The following is a 22,877-nucleotide window of genomic DNA, read 5'->3' on the forward strand; positions in this document are numbered from 1 at the left end:
ATGACCCAGTCAGTGGTCAACTAGTTTCCATACTTTGAACTTTTAGCACCAACAACGCCACACAAAACTGAGTCAGAGCATTTCTAAAATAGCATTTTGGAAATGCTCTTACCCAGTTAAGCCCTCACAATTTGGCCCTTGTCACAGTTGCTCAGATCCTTATACTTGCCTATTTTCCTCTTTACCAGTGTTTCAAGTAGCCAGGAAAATCATATCAATATTTGTCGGTATAATAATCCAATTGCTAAGATTAGCACAAGTGCCTATATTTATAAGAGTTATAAAACTTTTTGCAATGGAATTCTACTTAAAAAAAAGAAACTTTACCTACTGAATATAATTCATCTGATAAATTACATATGAAATGCAAGATACATTTTATGTGTCTAAATGCAAATGAGTCTATCCAATCCCAAGTAATTTTGCAGACTAATAATTAAAATAAGGTCATCAGTAAATGAGGAGCATTGAACCCAGTAATCAAGTGGCTAGAAGTATTGTAAGAGTGCTAGAATTTTGCACTTATCTCGAAAAAATTCTCTGCTGCCCGTCCATTAATTTCCCTATTAAAGGCTTATCATTAATGGACGTAAAGTAAGTGCACTGTGGCTGCAGGATGAGCCTGCTATCCCCAAATATGCACTGACCCTTTGTAATCCAGTGCATTTTCTGTGAAATCTTGCAACTGTAAATGCAAAATAATTCTAGTCTAATTCTGTCCGCTTTATATGTTGTTTTCTAAAAAATATTCTGTATGATCCAAATATGTGGCAATAGAATCTTAGTTTGCCATATATTAGAAGTTGCCTGCCATGTAACAACCTTCCAATACTATTTTGCATGAGTGGCAAATAGAATATCTTAAAGGGGAACATGACAGTTGATTCTTGCTGCCTAAATTCCAGCTGCAGCATTTCCTGGAAAGCATAATTTAAAGCATCGGCTGGGGACAGGGTGTGGATGACTAGTCATGAAGGTAAGTCCTTTTCGGCTTCTACCTGCCCCACTTAACTAGACTGATAGGTCTCTCCCTAGACACATACACAAATTGTCACTGGTATATCAGGTTTGACAGATAGTCATTTTGGATCCTGCTGTAGAAGGTCGCTGCGCTTGGCCTTGCAGACACCTTCTTGATCCTTTCATCATCCCTCCCTCTCTAGGACCCAGCGGTGATCTCCATCTTCTGCTGCTAATTAACACACCCTTGCAGGATCTTTAAATTCCCTCGCTGGATCTTTAAATACCCTCAGTTTCTCCAGAGAATTGCTAGTGATAGAGTAAATTCCTCTGTTCAGGTCTGGAGTTCTAGCAGATTCTTCTTGGAGTTGTGGATTGTAGTCGTGATCTCTCTGGTGTATTCTCAAAGCTAAGTGTATCCCCTTGTATGTTTCCCTTGTTTGTCTTTAGTTGCAGTGGGGCTGACTAGTGCTCACCCCTCCTCCTCCCTTCCTAGGGCCTAGCTCTAGGGTCAGCCAGGGCTAAGGTATCTTGCTCGGCAATAGGTGCGTAACCTATTTAGGGACGATAGGGGAGTCAGGGTGTTGTTAGATCTGCCTAGGAGTCTCCACTCTCCCTTTCCCTAGTTGCTGGGTTTCCCCCTTTTTCCCATCGTCGTATGCTGGGTCCTTCCCAAACCTAGCATGACACAAATATAGAGAAGCTGTTGTAAATAATTGAGTTATGGTTAGGATATGGATTTCTTCTGTTGAAAACTGGACCCAGTTGTAGCACCAACTTTTCTACAACTTCACCTAAAGAATAAAATGTTGCCCATGACATTCTGCAAGCGCAAAACTTTCAACATGTTGCAGTCCAATGAACACTGCTGCCATCTATTTTTTTAATCTACACACATGGCCAGCTTTGCATTAAGGCACAAATCAATCACCATCCCTGTGCTTTATCCATACAGTTTAGTTACTGTCAAGCTGCAATCTGTAATGACAATAAAACAAATGTCTGCAATGACATACACTGTATGAAACATACTACAGATTCCCACTTTAGTCTGTAACACTGGAATCTTAGTCAGGTCAGACTAGTTTTAGAAGACATATAAATGGTCCCAATACTCTCAGATAATTTTCTCTCATTTGATAGAGAATATGCTAAACAAACAGTCTGCAAATGACTATATTTAAAAATCACTCCAAAGTGCTGGCCTTTAGATATCTCACTTTTGTTTAAAGGGGTTATCTGGCTTTAGCCTATAGTCACTCTGTGACTACAGAGTTGTAAATCCTCAGAGTGCGTACTCTGCATGCTGTAAGGATTCTCTGGTGCTTACGCTGAGAATGAGAGGTTATGTGACCATAAGTATGCGATTTGAATACTTCCGACCACATTCCGACTAGACTTGTCTGGCTTCACTTAATACCCTTGCATTGAGCGAGGCTGAGAATTTCTAATAGGCATGTGACCGCACGTATGAAAGTCACATACTTGCAAATATGTACCCACGTAGAGTGACTGAAGACTTGTACCCTAAGGCCGGACAACTCCTTTAACTTACTTTCCACTTCCAGTTGTCAAGTGTAATCCATCTTCAGCAGCAGAGATGCTGAGACGAATTACTGGAAATGGGGACAGGTCGTAGCCTCCCGGCTCCTGCACTCCTGTCTGTCAAACTGTATATAGGAATAACAGAGAAGCAGGCTTTCAGTTTGGGGGAGGTAAGTCATTTAGACAATAGCAGGAGCAATGTATGCTGGGAAGTGAGGGAAAAGCAGTACCTATGGTACTGGCAGTATACAGATGAAGAGGAACCACTAACTCCAAAAGAATGGAAGCCAAGTTATAGAACATGAGAATCAGGACATAGTAGTCCATGTTCATACTATGCGTTCCCAATGCCTTTTTGTCGTAATATTCCAAAAATACTGTAAATTTGCTGTAGAAAGAAGCTTCACAAAATACATCATGTGAATACGGCCATAGACTAATAAAAAAAAAAAACAGTTTTAATTTGTTGTTGGAGAAAAGCTCCATGCTTTTTTACAGGTTTTGTGTGTAGGGACAGGTAAACATTAGAGCTTCTTATGCATGTTAGTTACTAATTCCAAAATATTAATTTCCATAAAAGAAACTAGAGAATGGCACCTGATTTATAATGATTTTTTTCTGCCTTGCATTGAAATGCATAATTCATGCTGATTTGTGGAAGGTAAGTTATTAAGTAGCATGCTGTGAGCTGTAATACAGCGTGTACAAAAGAACACTTTACATCAATGACATCAGCATGACTGTTTACATACAGTAGCGGGATATCCAGAATGAGATCTTTTCTTGTTCTCTGCAGTAGATCTCTTATTCATTTCTGATCTTATACACCATCAAAGACAAATATAATTTCATCTGGATTTATCACAGCAACCTACTGCTGGCAGTAATGGATTTGCTAATGTGGTCAGTGAAATGACTTGCCTTCCATGCACACAGTTTAACAATGGCTTCAGGATACATATAATTATTCTGAGCAGTCAGAGGTTTTATTTGATATTGAAAATGTGATTGTGGGATAAAAAGAAGCATCATTTTCATATACTGTGGTATCACTTGGTTTTAACATTCTGATATGGTTTTCAGTGTCCTGCTGACTTCTCAGGTAGATGCCAAAAGATTGATCTAACCAATACAGTTTTACCCACCTCACCGCCTGCCAGTGCCAACTTTCTTCTCTTTTTCTTTTTATGACTGCTTTCGGTAACCTGCATTGTTGCTCTGTTCTCCCCATGCCTCCTATTTCTAAGTGATATGATACATTTGCATCTTTCTTAACACCAGTGCTCCAGTACTATTGCTTTTCCTTGTTGGGGATCTTTGCGAACTCTCTTACATCAGGAGCGAGAATCTGGCCACTTATGGAAATAATGTGGCGCCCTGCTGTGCATTGGTGCCACAGATCCTAGAGGGGTGCATGGACGGATTCCTCCACAAGAGGCCCTCATAGCATTCACACACCTCCACCTTCCACCTCAGACCACCAGAGGGAGCCCGGATAGGGATATAAATAGGGAAGGTGGAGCTAGGCAGTTCAATCTAGTCTGGAGTCCACAGAGAGTGAGATCTGTGAGAAAGTGAGTCTGCTGCAGCCAGAGAGGTTGACAGGTCAGTACGGACTCCGGGAGCTCAGGTTAGTGAGCCTAAGGCGTGCTGACGCCGTAAGAGCGGTGAAGAGTAGCGAGGCCTACTGCCTGTGTAAAGCCTAGTGAGGGCCCCGAGCGTGGCCGAAGGCAAGTGGAGTAAGCGAGCTACATAGGGGGCAGAGGAGCTTAACCAGCTCACCCCACAACCATTTACCGAACACCGGGTCTGTGTCTGCAAGGATCTCTAGGACCAGCAGAAACAACCGGAACCCCTGGCGAACTACATGTCCCAGGAACACCAGAAGCTGACCGTTATCCCAGGGTCAGGAATCACAGAGGCCCAAGAGACCAGGGAGTGTGATCTCCAACAGAAGGCCCTACCACCAGGTCAGCAGGTGCAAGACAGAGACCAAGTTAGGCCTAGCTCCAGGCAGGTCATAAACTTACAAGGAAAAGGCAAGAAACAGGAGGCCCCACACCCGCTCACTGGGGAGAGTCCTGAAATGCACCCTTCACCCTACAGTGCCCTGGATCGTGCCCGAAACACCACCAGTAAAGGTACTGAAGTGAACTATTGTGAGTGTGCCTATTCTTCTTCTGAGATGGCTGGGTCCCCTCTGTCCTGCATCCCTTCTCCTACGCTGCACCCCGCTCCACCTGTGGGGAGCCGCATCAACTAAGCTGCCTGATCACCGGCCTCAGAGGACTGTAGCAGCGCTGGTGATCCTCACCAGACACCATGGGTGGCGTCACGAACCTTCCCCTTTCCCATACACCTTTCCCTGTTATTCTTTGCTTATTCTTTGCTTTTAAGACTGACCCCAGGGTACGGCCTCGGGAGCCGGCCACCGCGGCATCCCCCCAAAACTAACAGCAAGGCCCGGGCGCCTAGTCGTCGCCATCCCCTGGGCGCGTCAATTACACTCTGATCAGAGTGTGAGCATAGTGTGCTCCGATTTTCCTGGATGAGGAGAAGATGGAGAAAAAAATGTCTCCATCTTCTCCATTCTGTGAATGCATGGAAATCGGACTGCACTTAGGTGTCATCTGAGTGCAGTCCAATGTTTTCCACATACTCGTTGACTTGCATGGCCGAGTGCGATCCCAATATCAGATCAAATTTGGGCATTCAGCAATTTTTTCCTTGGATAGATACTGTACGAGGAAAAAAATGGACATGTGCACAACGCCATAGCATAACATTGGTCTAAGTGCGATCCGATGTTTTGCGGGATCGCACTCGGACCAAAAATACGCTCGTCGGTACCTGCCCTTAGAACAAAAGAAAGCTATCTTAGACTCCCCTCATATAGCTTTCTCCTTAAAAAGGTTTTCTAGGACTAACATATCAACATCACTGGGGGTCATCTGGGACTAACATATGAGATTGGTGGGGTCTAACAATTGGCACTCTCACCAATCACTTTTTATTTGCTCAGATATTGGGATATTGGCCGGATGTAAGCAATTTCCCATTCAAATGCTTTAGAGATAAACTACAGTACTCCGCAACGGCCACTAAACATGGCTGACATGGAAGTGAGGGAGACGGACCCCTACCGATCTCATATTGATTCGATTAAGTTATCAATATATTAGTCTTGGACAACCTTTTTACAGGGGTTGCTCATCCTTGGTGAAACCTTCAGCAGGTGCAGCTGCTTACCAAATCCTAACGGTGTGTAATATACACACCATGAGCAGGGGTGGATTAAGAGTAGCAAGGGCCCCGGGCAGTTTAGAAGGCGTGGGCCCCCACCCCACACACCTGATTTATCACGTGACATGTCACATGATCCCCTGTGATAGATCATGTGATAGTTCACGTGAAATTAATTTGGCACAATATTAATTATAATATTTTTTTTAGGCTGTGTGCCAACTATGCGTTTTTTTAAGCGTTTCTGCAGCGGCAATTCCGCTGCAGAAACGCTGAAAAAACACTTGGTAGAAGGTCTGCCATGTTCCCCAATGATAATCCGCATGTGCTGTATACATGCTGCGGAAATTTCCGCTGCGGATTATCATTGCGGAAAAATCCGCAGCACTACCAATTATTTTGCGGAAGCGCAGCGTTTTCTCCGCCATTGACTTGCATTAGAACGCATGGAATCCGCATCACTGCATCTGTAGATGCGGAATCCATGCGTTTCAATGTGCGGATGGTACCCGGGTGTGGAGGACAGGAGACTCTCCTCCGGACCCGGGTACCATAGAACCTGTAAAAAAAGAATAAAATAAAAAATAAATATTATACTTACCTTCTGATGGCCCCCGGTGTCTTTATCCGATGCGTCCTGGTTTGCCGGCAGCTCGCGATGGTCTGAAAAGGACCTGCCGTGACATCATTTAGTCATGTGACGGGTCACGTGACCGCTGACGTCGGCAGGCCATCAGAAGGTAAGTATATATTTTTTATTTTTTACCATTCTTTTACGGTCACACTATATAAATCTATGCTGGTTGCATGGATTTATATAATGTAACCAAGTTGTCAAGCACTTTCCAAGTGATGCTAAAATCGCTTGGAAAGCGCTTGTCAACCCGCATGCGGAAATGCAAGTGAAGAACGCTTCACATCCGCATGTCCCTGGCAGGAAAACGCATGTACAATCCGCATGTAAAATCCGCATGTACAATCCGCATGTAAAATCCGCATGCGTTTTTTCTGCCAGGGAGATGCAGAAACGCTCAAAAAAAATCCGGAACATTTCTGTATCGTGGGCACATAGCCTTACATTAATTGTATGACTCAATATTGAGCACACGTAGCCATCTATACACAGCGGGAGGCTGCACGTAGCCATCTATACACAGCGGGAGGCCGCACGTAGCCATCTATACACAGCGGGAGGCCGCACGTAGCCATCTATCCACAACTGGAGGCCGCACGTAGCCATCTATACACAGCGGGAGGCCGCACGGCGCCATCTATACACAGCAGGAGGCCGCACGGCGCCATCTATACACAGCGGGAGGCCGCACGGCGCCATCTATACACAGCGGGAGGCCGCACGGCACCATCTATACACAGCGGGAGGCCGCACGTAGCCATCTATACACATCGGGAGGCCGTATGGTGTCATCTATACACAGCGGGAGGCCGCACGTAGCCATCTATACACAACGGGAGGCCGCACGTAGCCATCTATGCACAGCGGGAGGCCGCACGGCGCCATCTATGCACAGCGGGAGGCCGCACGGCGCCATCTATACACAGCAGGAGGCTGCACGGCGCCATCTATACACAGCAGGGGGCCGCACGGTGCCATCTATACACAGCAGGGGGCCGCACGGCACCATCTATACACAGCAGGGGGCCGCACGGCACCATCTATACACAGCAGGAGGCCGCACGGCGCCATCTATACACAGCAGGAGGCCACACGGCGCCATCTATACACAGCAGGAGGCCGCACGGCGCCATCTATACACAGCAGGGGGCTGCACGGCGCCATCTATGCACAGCAGGGGGCCGCACGGCGCCATCTATACACAGCGGGAGGCCGCACGGCGCCATCTATACATAGTGGGAGGCCGCACGGCGCCCCCCCCAGAGACAGCAGGAGGCCGCACGGCGCCAACTATACTCAGCAGGAGGCCGCACGCAGTCACGCATGCAGTCACGCACACACACAAACATATACAGACATATACAGTACAGACCAAAAGTTTGGACACACCTTCTCATTTAAAGATTTTTCTGTGTTTTCATGACTATGAAAATTGTACATTCACACTGAAGGCATCAAAACTATGAATTAACACATGTGGAATTATATACTTAACAAAAAAGTATGACACAACTGAAAATATGTTTTATATTCTAGGTTCTTCAGAGTAGTCACCATTTGCTTTGATGACTGCTTTGCACACTCTTTGCATTCTCTTGATGAGCTTCAAGAGGTAGTCACCGGAAATGGTTTTCACTTCACAGGTGTGCCCTGTCAGGTTTAATAAGTGGGATTTCTTGCCTTATAAATGGGGTTGGGACCATCAGTTGTGTTGTGCAGAAGTCTGGTGGATACACAGCTGATAGTCCTACTGAATAGACTGTTAGAATTTGTATTATGGCAAGAAAAAAGAGTTGCCATCATTACTTTAAGAAATGAACGTCAGTCAGTCCGAAAAATTGGGAAAACTTTGAAAGTGTCCCCAAGTGCAGTTGCAAAAACCATCAAGTGCTACAAAGAAACTGGCTGACATGAGGACCGCCCCAGGAAAGGAAGACCAAGAGTCACCTCTGCTTCTGAGGATAAGTTTATCCGAGTCACCAGCCTCAGAAATCGCAGGTTAACAGCAGCTCAGATTAGAGACCAGGTCAATGCCACACAGAGTTCTAGCAGCAGACACATCTCTTCAACAACTGTTAAGAGGAGACTTTGTGCAGCAGACCTTCATGGTAAAATAGCTGCTAGTAAACCACTGCTAAGGACAGGCAACAAGCAGAAGAGACTTGTTTGGGCTAAAGAACACAAGGAATGGACATTAGACCAGTGGAAATCTGAGCTTTGGTCTGATGAGTCCAAATTTGAGATCTTTGGCTCCAACCACCGTGTCTTTGTGCGAAGCAGAAAAGGTGAACGGATGGACTCTACATGCCTGGTTGCCACCGTGAAGCATGGAGGAGGAGGTGTGATGGTGTGGGGGGGCTTTGCTGGTGACACTGTTGGGGATTTATTCAAAATTGAAGGCATACTGAACCAGCATGGCTACCACAGCATCTTGCAGCGGAATGCTATTCCATCCGGTTTGCGTTTAGTTGGACCATCATTTATTTTTCAACAGGACAATGACCCCAAACACACCTCCAGGCTGTGTAAGGGCTATTTGACCAAGAAAGAGAGTGATGGGGTGCTACGCCAGATGACCTGGCCTCCACAGTCACCAGACCTGAACCCAATCGAGATGGTTTGGGGTGAGCTGGACCGCAGAGTGAAAGCAAAAGGGCCAACAAGTGCTAAGCATCTCTGGGAACTCCTTCAAGATTGTTGGAAGACCATTTCCGGTGACTACCTCTTGAAGCTCATCAAGAGAATGCCAAGAGTGTGCAAAGCAGTCATCAAAGCAAAAGGTGGCTACTTTGAAGAACCTAGAATATAAGACATATTTTCAGTTGTTTCACACTTTTTTGTTAAGTATATAATTCCACGTGTTAATTCATAGTTTTGATGCCTTCAGTGTGAATGTACAATTTTCATAGTCATGAAAATACAGAAAAATCTTTAAATGAGAAGGTGTGTCCAAACTTTTGGTCTGTACTGTACATACACGCATAAACACATTTGAAACACAAAAATACATATAAACAGACATCACACAATGATATCTGCCTGCACACACACACACGCACACACACACACACACACACACACATACACATACACATACACACACATACACAGACAGACAGACTCACCAACCCCCGACTCCATTCCTCCTGCCTGCTCTGACTTCTCCATTGCAGCAGTGCCGGCCGGGCGCGCACTGCGTGACGTCACAGCTAGGAGACACGGCTGCGCACAGGGCCGTGTCTCCTAGCAGTGACGCGGCCGGGCCAGCACAGGGAAGTTAACTGCTGCAGTGCTGGCACGGCCGATGAAGAAGCAGCAGCGGCTGCTGCTGGGGGAGCGGTCCGGGGCTCCCCCTCCCGCCACTGCTACCGGTATGTGCCGCGGCGGCCTGCACATATAATGAGGGCAATCCGGCATTAGACACCCCGCCCGGAGCCGCGGGCCCCCTGCAGGCTCGGGGCCCCGGGCGGTAGCCCGGATTGCCCTCATTATAATCCGCCTATGACCATGAGGACTCATCTCTGCTTACCGGTTCCACCAGTCATCACGTGATCCCAAGTAAGCAATTTGCTTGCTTGTGGTCATGTGCTGACTAGTCTCATCAGACTTTTCTCAATAGAAGAGAATTGAGAGAAGGCGCATGAGAATAAACGGCATGTGACCACAGGAATGCAAATCGCACGGGACATAAAGTGTAGTACGGTGAAATCGCGACAGTGTGTGCAGCACACACTGTTATGATCTGGCAGTCTGCAGTCACATAAAGTGACTGCAGACTTTTCTTCTTAGTGTATGGGCACAGGTGTCACGCAAGGTGTGGGAAAGACTAAGGGCAACATGAAGGGATGAGGGGAAGGGAGAAGAATTGTTTCAACCATGAATACGAGAAACCATAGTTAGAATATTATTTATTATGCTTGCTTGCTTGCATAGCGCCATCATATTCCCCTGCTCTTTATCATTGTCCTCATTGTGGCTCACAATCTAAATTTCTAAATAAGTGTGAGAGTAAACCCACACAAACATAGGGGGAAACTCCTTGGAAATTCTTAGTGGGATTTGAACCCTGGAGCCCAGACACTGCTAACCACAGAGGCACGGGAGGCATTTTTCTAGTTTTGGAGTGAGGTTTCTGACTTCTGGTGTGTTTTGGTCCTTTTTCCAGTTTAATTTCATTGATATATTTTGGTTCTACAGCCACCTACTAACTCCATCAGCCATTTTTCTCTACCACCTTACATCCGCCATTAAGGGCTATAACCAGGGAATCCTAGAGGATATTCATACCTTCCTGCCACAACCCAGGGAAGAACAATGGGATACTTTAGATTATGATCCACTCTTTAGTAAGTACAATTCTGGGGGACTATATAATCTCCAGTTATGTATTATTAGGGCAGTACAGTGGCTCAGTGGTTAGCACTGCAGCCTTGTAGCACAAGGACAACATCTGCAAGGAGTTTGTATGTTCTCCCCGTGTTTGCGTCGTTTTCCTCCGAGTTCTCCAATTTCCTCTCACACTCCAAAGAAACTAATAGGGGATCTAGATAGTGAGCCCTGATGGGGACAGTGCCCATAATGTCTGTAAAGCGCTGGAGAATTAATGGCGCTATATAATTAAGTAAAATAAATAAAAATAAATAAATATAGTACATGTATTCCCTTGTTTCCAAGAGTTAAAGAACTTCTAAAATCAGTAAAGGGTAAAAATGCAAGTTCTGTCAAATCTATTCAGGAGGATGGGAAACTTTATCTGTTGAAATGTTGCCTAAAATCCTTTTCAGGGCTAATACAAATAGGGTTGTGAGGTCAGACATGTCAAAGTCATGATGTATTCTATAGGCTTTCTACATGGCTGTTTTACAACGAGCCCACACACATGCTGCATACTTAGGCATACTTGAAAGTGTACAGCTGAGCTACAGCGCATCTAGAAGATCAAAAATGAACATCATATATATATCATCAACAACATATATATGTCAACTAAGTCTGTAATTTATGTCCTTAGGCACCAAGGGTGAGCTACCCCATGTATTTAATGTCTCACTCATGGCTGTGCAAACTTATAAACTTCCATGGCTAACTCATGGCAGGGAAAAACTTCCATAAAGTGAAACACCCATATATACCCAAAATGTAGAACTCAAAATATTGGTGCGGTAGGAGAGGAGCCTAATGTTGGGCAATACACACAGTTACATTATTTATACCAAACACTTAACAATTTATCAAATTAACTTTCTAATTCATCTCCTTTTAGATTAAAACGCAGAATAAAGGATTATAATAAAATTCTGTTATTCTGTTTTATAAAATGGAATGACCAAATCTATTATTATTTCTGCATAAAATCCAATTGCAGCTCTATTATCTCTCTGAATTTTCACACACATTGATTTCTACTACATATTCAACTATCATTTTCCAAGCACAATGGAAGCCGGATGAATGAGTCCTGTTTAAAAATTGCCATAGAAACGTATCCTCATCCCAAAATCCCCCCATCTCTGCCAGATAAGATGCATTCTTTAATTCTTAGGCAGATCCTTCATTGTGAGCCATGATCTTTACCTTAAAGAGAAGCTATCATGATAAAATGACCTCCTGTGTTGTTTAATTCAAGATTTTGTGTTATATATATTTTTTTTTTAAACTGGCATTTTTTTTAATACATCACAATTTTGATTACAAAAAAATAGTATTCTTATAATTTTCACACTGACCACTTGGCTTTTTTAAACTTTTTTTTTTAGAGTTTTCAGAAGGCTCCTTTTCATCACAGGCAGGATTATAATGACAAGTAACACCTCCATTCCCAGCTGATAACACAGGATCCTGCATTGACAATAAGCAAAGTCACAAATGACTCTTCTACTCTTCCCTTTTCGATGGCCTGTGCATGTGGCGCCCCTGAGGGTTCGGTCGCCATAGGGGTGTTGCATCTCAGCCAGAATGTGGCATCTCACTCTCAGGTAAGGAAGGAGTACAGCTCAGGACCCTAACACCTGCATCCAACACACCACTCCAGGCCAGAGGGGGGGCAAGATGCCTCTGATGCTTGCTGAGCCCCTTTCCTGGCTGGAGTGGGGGGAACCTTGAGAGGGGGAACCACATAGTGGGTGTGGGTGGAGGAAGTAGCTTAGGGGAGCACATGAGAGGAAGATATAAAATGGGAAGCCATCTTAGAAAGTTGAGTTCAGTCAGAGGAGGAGAAGTGGAGGAGCAGAGGCTCTGCAGGAGCTCTGCTCCAGAGGCGGGCCTAGTCAGTGAGGCCCAAGTCTGAAGAGAATGAGAGAAGAGAGGAGAGGGAGCAGGAGAAAGGCTCCAGGAATCAGGAAAGGACCCCAGGGGTACGGGCCGTGCAGAAGGCCACCCGTACGCCCGCATCTGCCAGGCGGTGGAGGGGTCAGGCCATCTAAAGGGAACCGGTCCCTCAACTAGCGGAGGACTTTATGCCCAACTAGAAACCGGAGGCTGCAGAACTTTATGTCCTGTAGCCACAAGTCCACGCCAGTCTCACCAAGAAGGTAGCCAAATAGGACCCAGGGGACGGAACAGACGTCGCCCGCCAAGGCCCGCGGGTACCGGATTGGAGATACTAGGTGTGAGGTATAGGGAAAAGGCCAGAGTGAGGACACAGAAGGGGGTCCTGCTAAGTACTCTGGAGTTACCTGGGGGTAGACCCCTCCCTGAGTAAACACAGGACGACGAGGGCAGTTACATGGATCCCTGTAATATGGACTGCAACAACTGTGAGTAAAGACCCTGGGACTGCACTTCCTGGTCTCTGTGTTTCTTGCTGCGCCATCAACCCCTGCACTACAACGCCCAGCACAACCTACAACTTCTACAGTGCCCTGGAGCTAGCTCTTCCTGTGGAGAGCCACACCATCCCTGCTGCAGTAACATCAGCTTCAGAGGACTGCTCCGCAGCGGCGGCTCCCTTTAGCCGCAATCCACAGGTGGCGTCACAAACTTTGTATATAAACTATAATCCCCTATAAAATAACCCCTTTTATTGACCGCCCTGGGTCACGGACCGGGTCACCGCCACTGTGACATTCCCCAGCATCCACCGGCCCCGCACCGGGTACCCCACGGCCCAGGAAGCGCTTCATGCACATGCTCATTAGATGCTTCAATACAAAAAATAAGGTCTTAGTCTATTGCTGGTAATATACATGTGAATTTCCTAAAAGAACTGGAAGTTGTAGTCTAAAAAAAGCCTCTATATTCAATGTAAAAAATTGCAAAATCTCTAATTTTTATTATGGATAGTGATATAGAAAAAAACATTACAAAAAATGTTTAAAAAAATACATTTAAACAATACATCATTTCCTGATAATAACTTCCCTTTAAAGGCAATCTGTCACTAGATATTAGGAGACTAAACCAACTCTATCATCTTAAAGGACTTAGTTATACTACACTAAAAATGTAAAACTAGCCGTTTCTAGTGGTAGAAAAAAGTTATAAAACATTGTGTTCTATATGTAAATTGCTCACAAGAGTCATCTAGGTGGTGCTGGTGGGATAGAGAGTCATGGTGTCCTGGCTGTTAGCATGCACATTCTGCTTTGATTGACATCCAGCTTAGCAGAGGTAGTGCTGATATTGAATTCCCAGGGGGATATTATCAAAGGCAGAATGGATGTACCAACAAACGGGACATCATGATTCTTCCCACTAGCACCGCCCAGATGACTCCCTGTGAGCGGTTTACATATAGTACACTGTTTTATCACTTCTCTTTATTCACTATAGTGAAGCAGGGTATTGTCACGCAAGGTGAGGGAAGGCACAAGTGTACAACGATGGGAAGAGAGGGAAGGGAGCTCAACAACTAGGGAAAGGGGGAATGGAGACCCCCTAGGCAGATCTAATATCACTCTGCCTACCCTATCGTCCCTATATAGGTTCCACACCTATAGCCGAACAGGAACCTAAACCCTGAATGTCCCTAGAGCTAGGCCCTAGATAGGGAGGGGACAGGGTGAGCACTAGTCAGGCCCCACAACAAACTAAAGACAATAAGGTAAACAAACAAAGGGGATACACTTAGCTTGATCAGACACCAGAGAGATAACGCCAACTGTCCTCCAAGGGCACCAAAGAACCAACTAGCCGACTGCTAGTGCTCCAAGCCTGCACAGAGGTACATAGAACTATCACCGGCGACTCTCTGGAGAAACTGAGGGTTTTTAAACTACCAAGCATGGGTGTGTCAATCAGTAGCAGAAGGTGGAAGTTGCTGCTGGGTCCTAAAGGAAGCAGGATATAACTATACTACAGAGATGAAAGGATCAAGAAGACATCTGCAATCCCAAGCGCAGCGACCTTCTACAACCGGATCCAGAGCGACTGTCTGTAACACCTGACACACCCGTGACAGGTATTTTTACAAAAGCATGTTAAGAAAGGTGGCACCGAGCACTATGACACCATAGCTTTGGTTTTCTCTCCCATACTCTAATGATAGGATCCCATTAAGGCAAAGATCATGGCACACCGTGAAGAAGTAAAGAATAAAAGATTAAATTCTGTCTAGCAGGCACATAGCTTCCTGTGAGTTTGACGTTGGTCATTCATGTTGCTCATAGTCTTCATTCTCCTGTATATTGCTTTAGGCTACATGACAGCCCCCACTGTGTATAGGTGATAGGTCTCCTGTAATTACAGATGGTTCTGTCATTTTTCGGAGAAGATGTGTTATCTTGTGATGATGACATTTGGCAGCTCTCACATCTTGTTATTTACAATAAAATTATTGAACAGGTGTCAATTTAATAAACGCGATAAACGAAATTAATCATTTGTTTTCTGTACAACTTTCATATTCTCGCTGCCAAAGTAAATAGAAATTTCTCTCCTCGATCCCTCAAGGCCTCACCAGATGTAGAGATTTATGTTAGATTTTGGCTGATCTTTTACAAACTGGTAGCAGCTGTTAAGATTAAAAACATTTTTCTCCATTTTATCTGGGTTTTAGACCTTTGTAGCAATCATTATTGTGTTGTCAATGTCATTGAAAATTGGCCAAATGGTGAATTTTTGTTGTCGGAGTGCTGTCTGCTGGTTTCAGGAATGTTGGTATTTTTTTACAATAATGAATAGTTCTCATTTTTGTGGTTGCTGTAAATATAGTTAGCAGCCCATATTTTTTAATTGGTGAAACCATTGTGTCCTCAGGGATCACTAAAAAGAAATGGCACACCTGTCAAGAAAGGGTTGTGTTGCTTGGCCTTTTTTTTCAGAGAAACCCATGGACTGTCGAGGCCAACACATACAGTTAATAAGAAAAAAATAAAGTAATCCTACCCTTTTCTAAGCTTTAGCTCTGATTTAGCAAGTTCATTTATTTGATCTATCGCTTTTCTTTTTATTCCAAATTGCTTTTGACTGTAGCCAATGAAGTAGTAGTAGAAGTAGTAGAGCAGTGTTTTCCCAACTTCAGTCCTCAGGAGCCACCAACAGATCATGTCTTCAGGGTTTCCTTAGTATTGCATAGATGATGAAATTATTATCAAGGCATCAGAAATAGTCACAGGTTCTCTCCCCTGGAAATCGTGAAAATATGAACTTTTGGTGGCTCGTGAGGACTGGAATTCAGGGACACTATAGAGGTTGGCATTGCTACTAGACCAGGGGTCCTCAAACTATGGCCCGCGGGCCACATACGGCCCGCAGAGGACTTTCATCCGGCCCGCCGGGCTATGGGCGGTGGAGAGAAGAGCGGTGTCATTGCCCGCCCTTCCCCCCGCCCGCTCAGGGCCCCGGCAGGCGGATACTTACCTCTCCCCGTGCCTCCGCAGATCCGCTGTCTTCTGTGCTCTGCGCTTCCTGTGACGTCTCAGCTCAGAGGGCGCTGTGACGTCTTTACACCGCGCCCTCCCGAGTGCTGTCACAGGCAGCGCAGAGCGGGACAATGCAGCCGCGACGCTGGAGTCCAGACAAGAGCAGCGGCAGCGGCAGCAAGTGAGAAGAGAGGTGAGTATTGGATTTTTTTTTTTTTAATGTATGGAGGCATAGGTCATTATATGGGGGGATGACATCCTGCAAGGGGTATAATATGGGGGAGAAAGCGACATCCTGCATGGGGCATAATATGGGGGGGTGACATCCTGCATGGGGCATGATATCGGGGGAAAGGGACATCCTGCATGGGGCATAATATGGGGGGGTGACATCCTGCATTGGGCATAATATGGGGGGGGGGTGACATGCTGCATGAGGCATAATATGGGGGGGTGACATGCTGCATGGGGCATAATATGGGGGGGTGACATGCTGCATGGGGCATAATATGGGAGGATGACATCCTGCATGTGGCATTATATGGGGGGGTAACATGCTGCATGGGGCATTATATGGGGGGGGGTGACATGCTGCATGGGGCATTATAAAGACAGGGGAGTGATATCCTGCATGGGGCATTATATGGGGGGGGGGTGACATCCTGCATGGGGCATTATATGGGGGGTGACATCCTGCATGGGGCATGATGTGGGGGGTGACATCCTGCATGGGGCATTATATGGGGGGGAAAGGGACATCCTGCATGGGGCATTATAAAGACAGGGGAGTGATATCTTGCATGGGGCATTATATGGTGTGAGAAAGGGAAATCCTGCATGGGGAATTATATGGGGGGTGGCATCCAGCATGGGGCATTATAAGGGGGGGAACAGCCTGCATATGGCATTATAAGGGGGAAAGAGCCTGCCCATTGGGAACATTTACCTGCCCATTGAGGACCTATGCTGCCTATTGGGAACCTATGCTGCCTATTGGGGATATTTACCTGCCTATTGGGGACCTATGCTGCCTATTGGGTACATTTACCTGCCTATTGGGGACCTATGCTGCCTATTGGGTACAGTTACCTACCTATTGAAATACCGGTTGATTTAACTTTACTTGTTCTTCATTTTAAATATTGTATTTGTTCCTGTATTGTTTTTTTTACTTCAAAATAAGATATGTGCAGTGTGCATAGGAATTTGTTCATAGTTCTTTTTAAAAACTATATTCCGGCCCTCCAATGGTCTGAGGGACCGTGAACTTGCCCCCTGTTTAAAAAGTTTGAGGACCCCTGTACTAGACCATTATACCTAGTAGGCCATGGTCTTCAGATGAGGACAGGTCTGTGCATAGTGAATCATTCTCCTGTACTTAGAGCATTCCTCTCTTGTGTACTAGAGTCTGGAATATAGCACTAATGAGAAACGAATAATACATAACATAGTGGATTAAGCCCAAAGACAAGATCTGAAGTAGCTCTTCCATGGCTGTGCCAGTGGCACCATCTAGATGAGATCAAACTTGCTCCCTATTGACTTCTTACCCTCTCCATACCCTTAGAGAAATTTCTTGCCTGTTTTTTTCTGAATGGAGTTCCTCTGTAAAAGGGAGACCTAAAAAGGTGTGTGCCATGCAATAAAAAAGTGATGGGACTATCCAAGGTTAGACCCCCTCTTTCCTAGAGCCTTATAGCAGCCACTCGGAGTGCCTCAATACTATTTATGCCGATGGACTGAGCCCAATGGTTTATAAAACCAGGTATCTGATGTAGACATCTTTTTATAATGCCTTTGGTTTCTTACATATTCATATTATTCCAGGTCAGAAGAAAGCAAGTTAAAGCTCACAAGCCCAGAGAAAAAAGTGATGACCATGAAGCCATATCAATCACTTGTCAAGGCAGAACACAGGTCACCAACTGAAGATATACATGCGGATCACAATGGTACGTGATACTTTCCATTCCTATGCTTTACTACTTAATCTTGATTGGGAGATAAATATGCAAAAATGGGTTTCCTCCGGGTTCTCCGGTTTCCTCCTTTACTGCAAAGACATACTGATAGGGAATGTAGATTGTGAGCCCCAATGGGGACAGTGCCGATAATGCCTGTAAAGCGCTGTGGAATTAATGGCGCTATATAATTAAGTAAAATAAATAGCCAACCTAAATAATAAATTATCATAAAAATTCTCACGCAGGCTAAATTGGCAGATAATGATTGGCTACTAACGCTTTTTTTAATAAAGGTAGTTTATAAAACCGTCAGTTAAAATATATAAAGCAAGCTTTAACCGTAAAATACCTTGCCAGCTTAGCTATAAATTTAAACCTATACCTAATGTCAAAGCTTTCTCAAACCCCTATTAAATTCAGACAGAGAGATAGCTCAGGGTTTACTTGGCTTTCTTGCCGTTACCTATAGTGTCACCTATGAGTCCTGTTGACTAATAAATGCAATGAAGAACCTCTATCTCTTATATAGTTATTTTTTACATTTGAGGTTATCATAAAGAAGATTTTGGGATCTGACTTATAAAGTAACAAGGTTTTATTTTCCTTAATAATGAATCGTCTATGTTGACCTGAGTTATAAAATGTGTTATTGTAGCAGAAGATCAGATATTTCGCTCTGTGGAAGGACAAGCAGCATCTGATGAAGAGGAGGACAAGTGGGCAGGGTACCCAGCAGATGCAATGCAAGGGATTTTATCCAGCATTTCATGCTGTGCAAGTGGGTATGTCATCTACAATGCTAGATATATGATTATACACATGGCTATTCTTGTATTATATGGATAAAGGCATTGTTAGTTTTAGCTATAAAAGAGATAGTGACATAGTAAGATATAGTAGCGCAATAAGATTGAATTAAAGGGAATCTGTCAGCCGGTTTTTGTTGTGTAATCTGAGAGCAATATTAAGTGGTGACTGAGACACTGATTCCAGCGACCTGTCACTTACTAGACTGTGTTCTGCTGTTTAAATATAATCAGTGTTTTATCAGCAGGAGCTTATGACTACAGGACTAGGAGTCTCGTACCTGCTAGTCAACTGCTCTGTGTAACCCCACCCACACCACTAATTGGCAGCTGGCTGACAATGTACACAGAAAACTGCCAATCAGTGGTGTGTGTGTGTGTGGGGGGGGTTATACAGCAGGGAAAACAATGATTGGATTAAAAGTTACAGCAATCAGAGCAGCAAGTGACACAACAATGGAGTCAGGATCTTAGACCCTACATTATGCTGCTCTCAAATTACATAGCAAAAAAAACTGGAGACAGATTTCCCTTAAAAATATATAAGTATATATATTCGTATTTATTAATGTACACACATTTAACACTAAAAGCACATACATATAGGACTAACGATGGTCTAAAGCAGTGTTTCCCAAACCCCATCCTCACGGCCCCCCACAGGTCATGTTTTCAGGATCTCATTAGTATTGCACAGGTGAGAGAATTCCTGATGCCTTGATGATACTTCAATCACCTGTGTAATACTAAGGGGATCCTGAAAACATGACCTGTGGGGGTCCGGGAGGATGGGGTTTGGGAAACACTGGTCTAAAGTATATGGAGACCTTCTCACTTTCTACATGAGAGATAATGTTGGGTGGAGTAAGGATCCGACATGTCCGATTTCGGAAGGCTGATCCTTTTGTTCTAGGTGAGATAGCTACCTCCCGAGGAGTCTCTCTTAGAGACAACAGGACTATGGTCATCTTTTGATTTTTTAACTTCAGGGGATAACTTCAGTCTTGAGAAAACCCTTTGAAGAATAAGTCATGAAAACAGATCTTATATAAATTTACGGGTGGCACTGTGTGGCGTCCAATCCAGCCTCCATTCAACATGTAGGTCGGGTGATTTTACTGCCAAATTCTTTAAATGGAGCCATAAAACATGGTGTGAACCTTATTTATGAAAATCCATAGTATTAAAATTGTCCAAACCAAACTAGTTCACAATCGGCTTCCACAGCTAAGAAATGCTCTTTCTTTCAGCTATTTTTCAACAAAACATGTAAAAGTTTATGAGGACCTTTTTATTTTACATAAAAATCGAGTATAACAATACTAGATCACTTCAAAACATTTTATCTGTATTTCTGAAAAGTTCACATTTCCATTCATTACCAGAATCTGCTGCTATACATAAATCACATCTCTTCTGTGTAACCCGATGATGTACCGTATATTCCCCAGAGCTTCTCTTAATGTCCTACTATGATGCCTGTATTATGCGGAGGTTATATACCTTTATCCGTTATCACTTTAAATTCAGTAATAAAAAATAATGTGACGCTTCTTATATTCATGCGGGATTTTATCATATCAGGTGCGAGGACAGGAGGATATGGAAACTCTTGACTGATATTATTGGAAGCGATGTTATTGATCCCCGGGATGTGCCTGCGTTATTGGTGGAAAGGATCTCCAAACTGACTGAAGAGCTGACAGTTAAAGAGCAGGAACTGAGGGATCTAGAAGTGCTGATGGAGGAGGTAATTAAAAGGCAGCGGTAACCGGTGATCCATCCACAGGTGATGACAGCAAGCGTCACCGCTGGCTACCTCTAACTAAAGCCAGCTGGGACAACGCTTACGATGTGTTACCAAGATAGACGGTCAGTCATTAGTAAAAAAGCAGTTTGTTTCTATAAAGAAAGAAAATCATTATTTTCTATGGCGAAACAAATACCCAACTGTTTTATGGCCTTCATATGCACCCTTTCTAACCACTGTACATGCAATTATATTAGTCTGCAATTTAGATTTAAAGGAGTATTCTCATCCGCAGAATATGCCATAAATATGCACACATCAATAACACCAGCATCTAACTTGAGAACGGAGCCCTGTTGCGAGGAGAGGTGGTCAAATTTCTCCTACAAATAAATGGAAATTCCAACTAACTCTCCACCGGTTGTGTCACGGCTAAAGTCGCTGTTCTTTCTGTTGGATGTAGGTTCTATTAGTAGGATCTGCATCTACTTGCTTCATACAACATTTCTTTTTTTCTAGAATTAATACTTACTTGAAGTATTAATATGGACATATTCAACTTTTAGTACAAAGGTCAGCATGTTCAGGTAATACTGATTGGTCTAAACTTCTTCATCATAGAGTCACGTCAAGAACGGTTCTTCATACCAGAACTCTACTTGTGTTATGGCATCCTTACTTATTAATTTGGGCGGAATCGGCTGACCATCTAATGTGTATAGGGGACTCCTAACTGTTCCCTGACAATTTATGTTTGTGGATATAAGGATCGGGCATTTGAAACTCAATTGCCAAATCCTTTTGTTGGAGATTTGCTGCTCCCAGATGATTCTGGCTGTAGCTCTCTCTTAGAGAACACAGAAATGCTCACCCCAGCCGAATGATTTTGTGCATGGCTCAGCCGACAGCTATGTATGGATAGCTTTAAATGAATCAGTGGATACTCATTTTGGGGTGGCTACATAAGGCTTTCATCACTATCTGGATCACCCTGCCCTATCAGCTGATCATGAAGATCTTAGGTGGCGTTAAACATCAGATAGCTGGGAGAGAATATTCACCCATACACATGCATGCTCAACTCGATCAGGCCTTTAAATTCCAAGTGCCGAATCCTTGTCTTCTTTGGTAACGTGTTGGGGGATCGTTGAGAGGCCTCATACACGTTAGTTGGTCCTGCCAAAGTTAGTGAGTTTGGCCAACTTTACTGATGGCTACAGGGTCCTGTATCTTTAGTTAATATGCCTTCAACAGATATTGTCATGGGTGTGACAGACAGTAGCTCTGGAGCTGGTTGTAGAAGGTCACTGCGCTTGGCATTGCAGATGCCTTCTTGATTCCCTCATTTCTGTAGTATAGTTATATCGTGCTTCCTTTAAGACCCAGCAGCAACCTCCACCTTCTGCTGCTGATTGACACACCCTTGCTGGGTAGTTAAATAGTCTCAGTTTCTCCAGAGAGTTGCCGGTGATAGTTCTATGTACCTCTGTGTTGGCTTGGTCACTAGCAGTCAGCTAGTTTCTTCTCTGGTGCACTTGGAAGACAGTTGGCGTTATCTCTCTGGTGTCTGCTCAAGCTAAGTGTATCCCCTTTGTTTGCCTACCCTGTTGTCTTGACCATCTAGCTTGCCTAGGGTTGAGACTTTTAGACGATTGAAGATATCACAGGTTCTTATGGCTGGTGATAAAGTCACGCAAGGTGAGGGAAAGACAGTGCTCACCCTGTCCCTTCCCTATCTAGGTCCAAGCTCTAGGGACATTCAGGGCTTAGTTTCCTGCTCAGCGATATGTGTGGAACCTATATAGGGACGATAAGGTAGGTAGGGTGATATTAGATCTGCTTCGGGGTCTCCACTCCCCCTTTCCCTAGTGTTTGGCTTCCTCCCCTTCTTCCCTTCGTGTTGCACTTAGTCTTTCCCTCATCTTGCATGACTTTATCACCGGCCATAAGAACCTGTCATATCTTCAATCGGCTAAACGTCTCAACCCTAGGCAAGCTAGATGGTCCCTGTTTTTTACTACGTTTAATTTTGTTGTCACTTTCCGTCCAGGGGTCAAAAATGTCAAACCCCACTACAAACTAAAGACATTAAGGTAGACAAACAAAGGGGATACACTGAGCTTGAGCAGACACCAGAGAAATAACGCCAACTGTACTTCAAGTGCACCAGAGAAG

General features: G+C 44.4%; 1 protein-coding gene across 1 annotated transcript in view; it reads left to right on the top strand.

Annotated features, from left to right (window-relative positions):
• Positions 1-22,877, top strand: part of EFCC1 (EF-hand and coiled-coil domain containing 1) — a 100,141-nt gene that overhangs the window by 58,433 nt on the left and 18,831 nt on the right. The window contains exons 3-5 of the mRNA XM_073644477.1: positions 18,010-18,134; positions 18,802-18,928; positions 20,537-20,702. Coding sequence (XP_073500578.1) covers positions 18,010-18,134; positions 18,802-18,928; positions 20,537-20,702 — 418 coding nt within the window. The remainder of the gene's footprint in view (positions 1-18,009; positions 18,135-18,801; positions 18,929-20,536; positions 20,703-22,877) is intronic.

Source organism: Phyllobates terribilis, unplaced genomic scaffold (genome assembly GCF_046119375.1).
Source record: "Phyllobates terribilis strain yellow unplaced genomic scaffold, ASM4611937v1 Scaffold_8__6_contigs__length_399053987, whole genome shotgun sequence".
NCBI lineage: Eukaryota > Metazoa > Chordata > Amphibia > Anura > Dendrobatidae > Phyllobates > Phyllobates terribilis.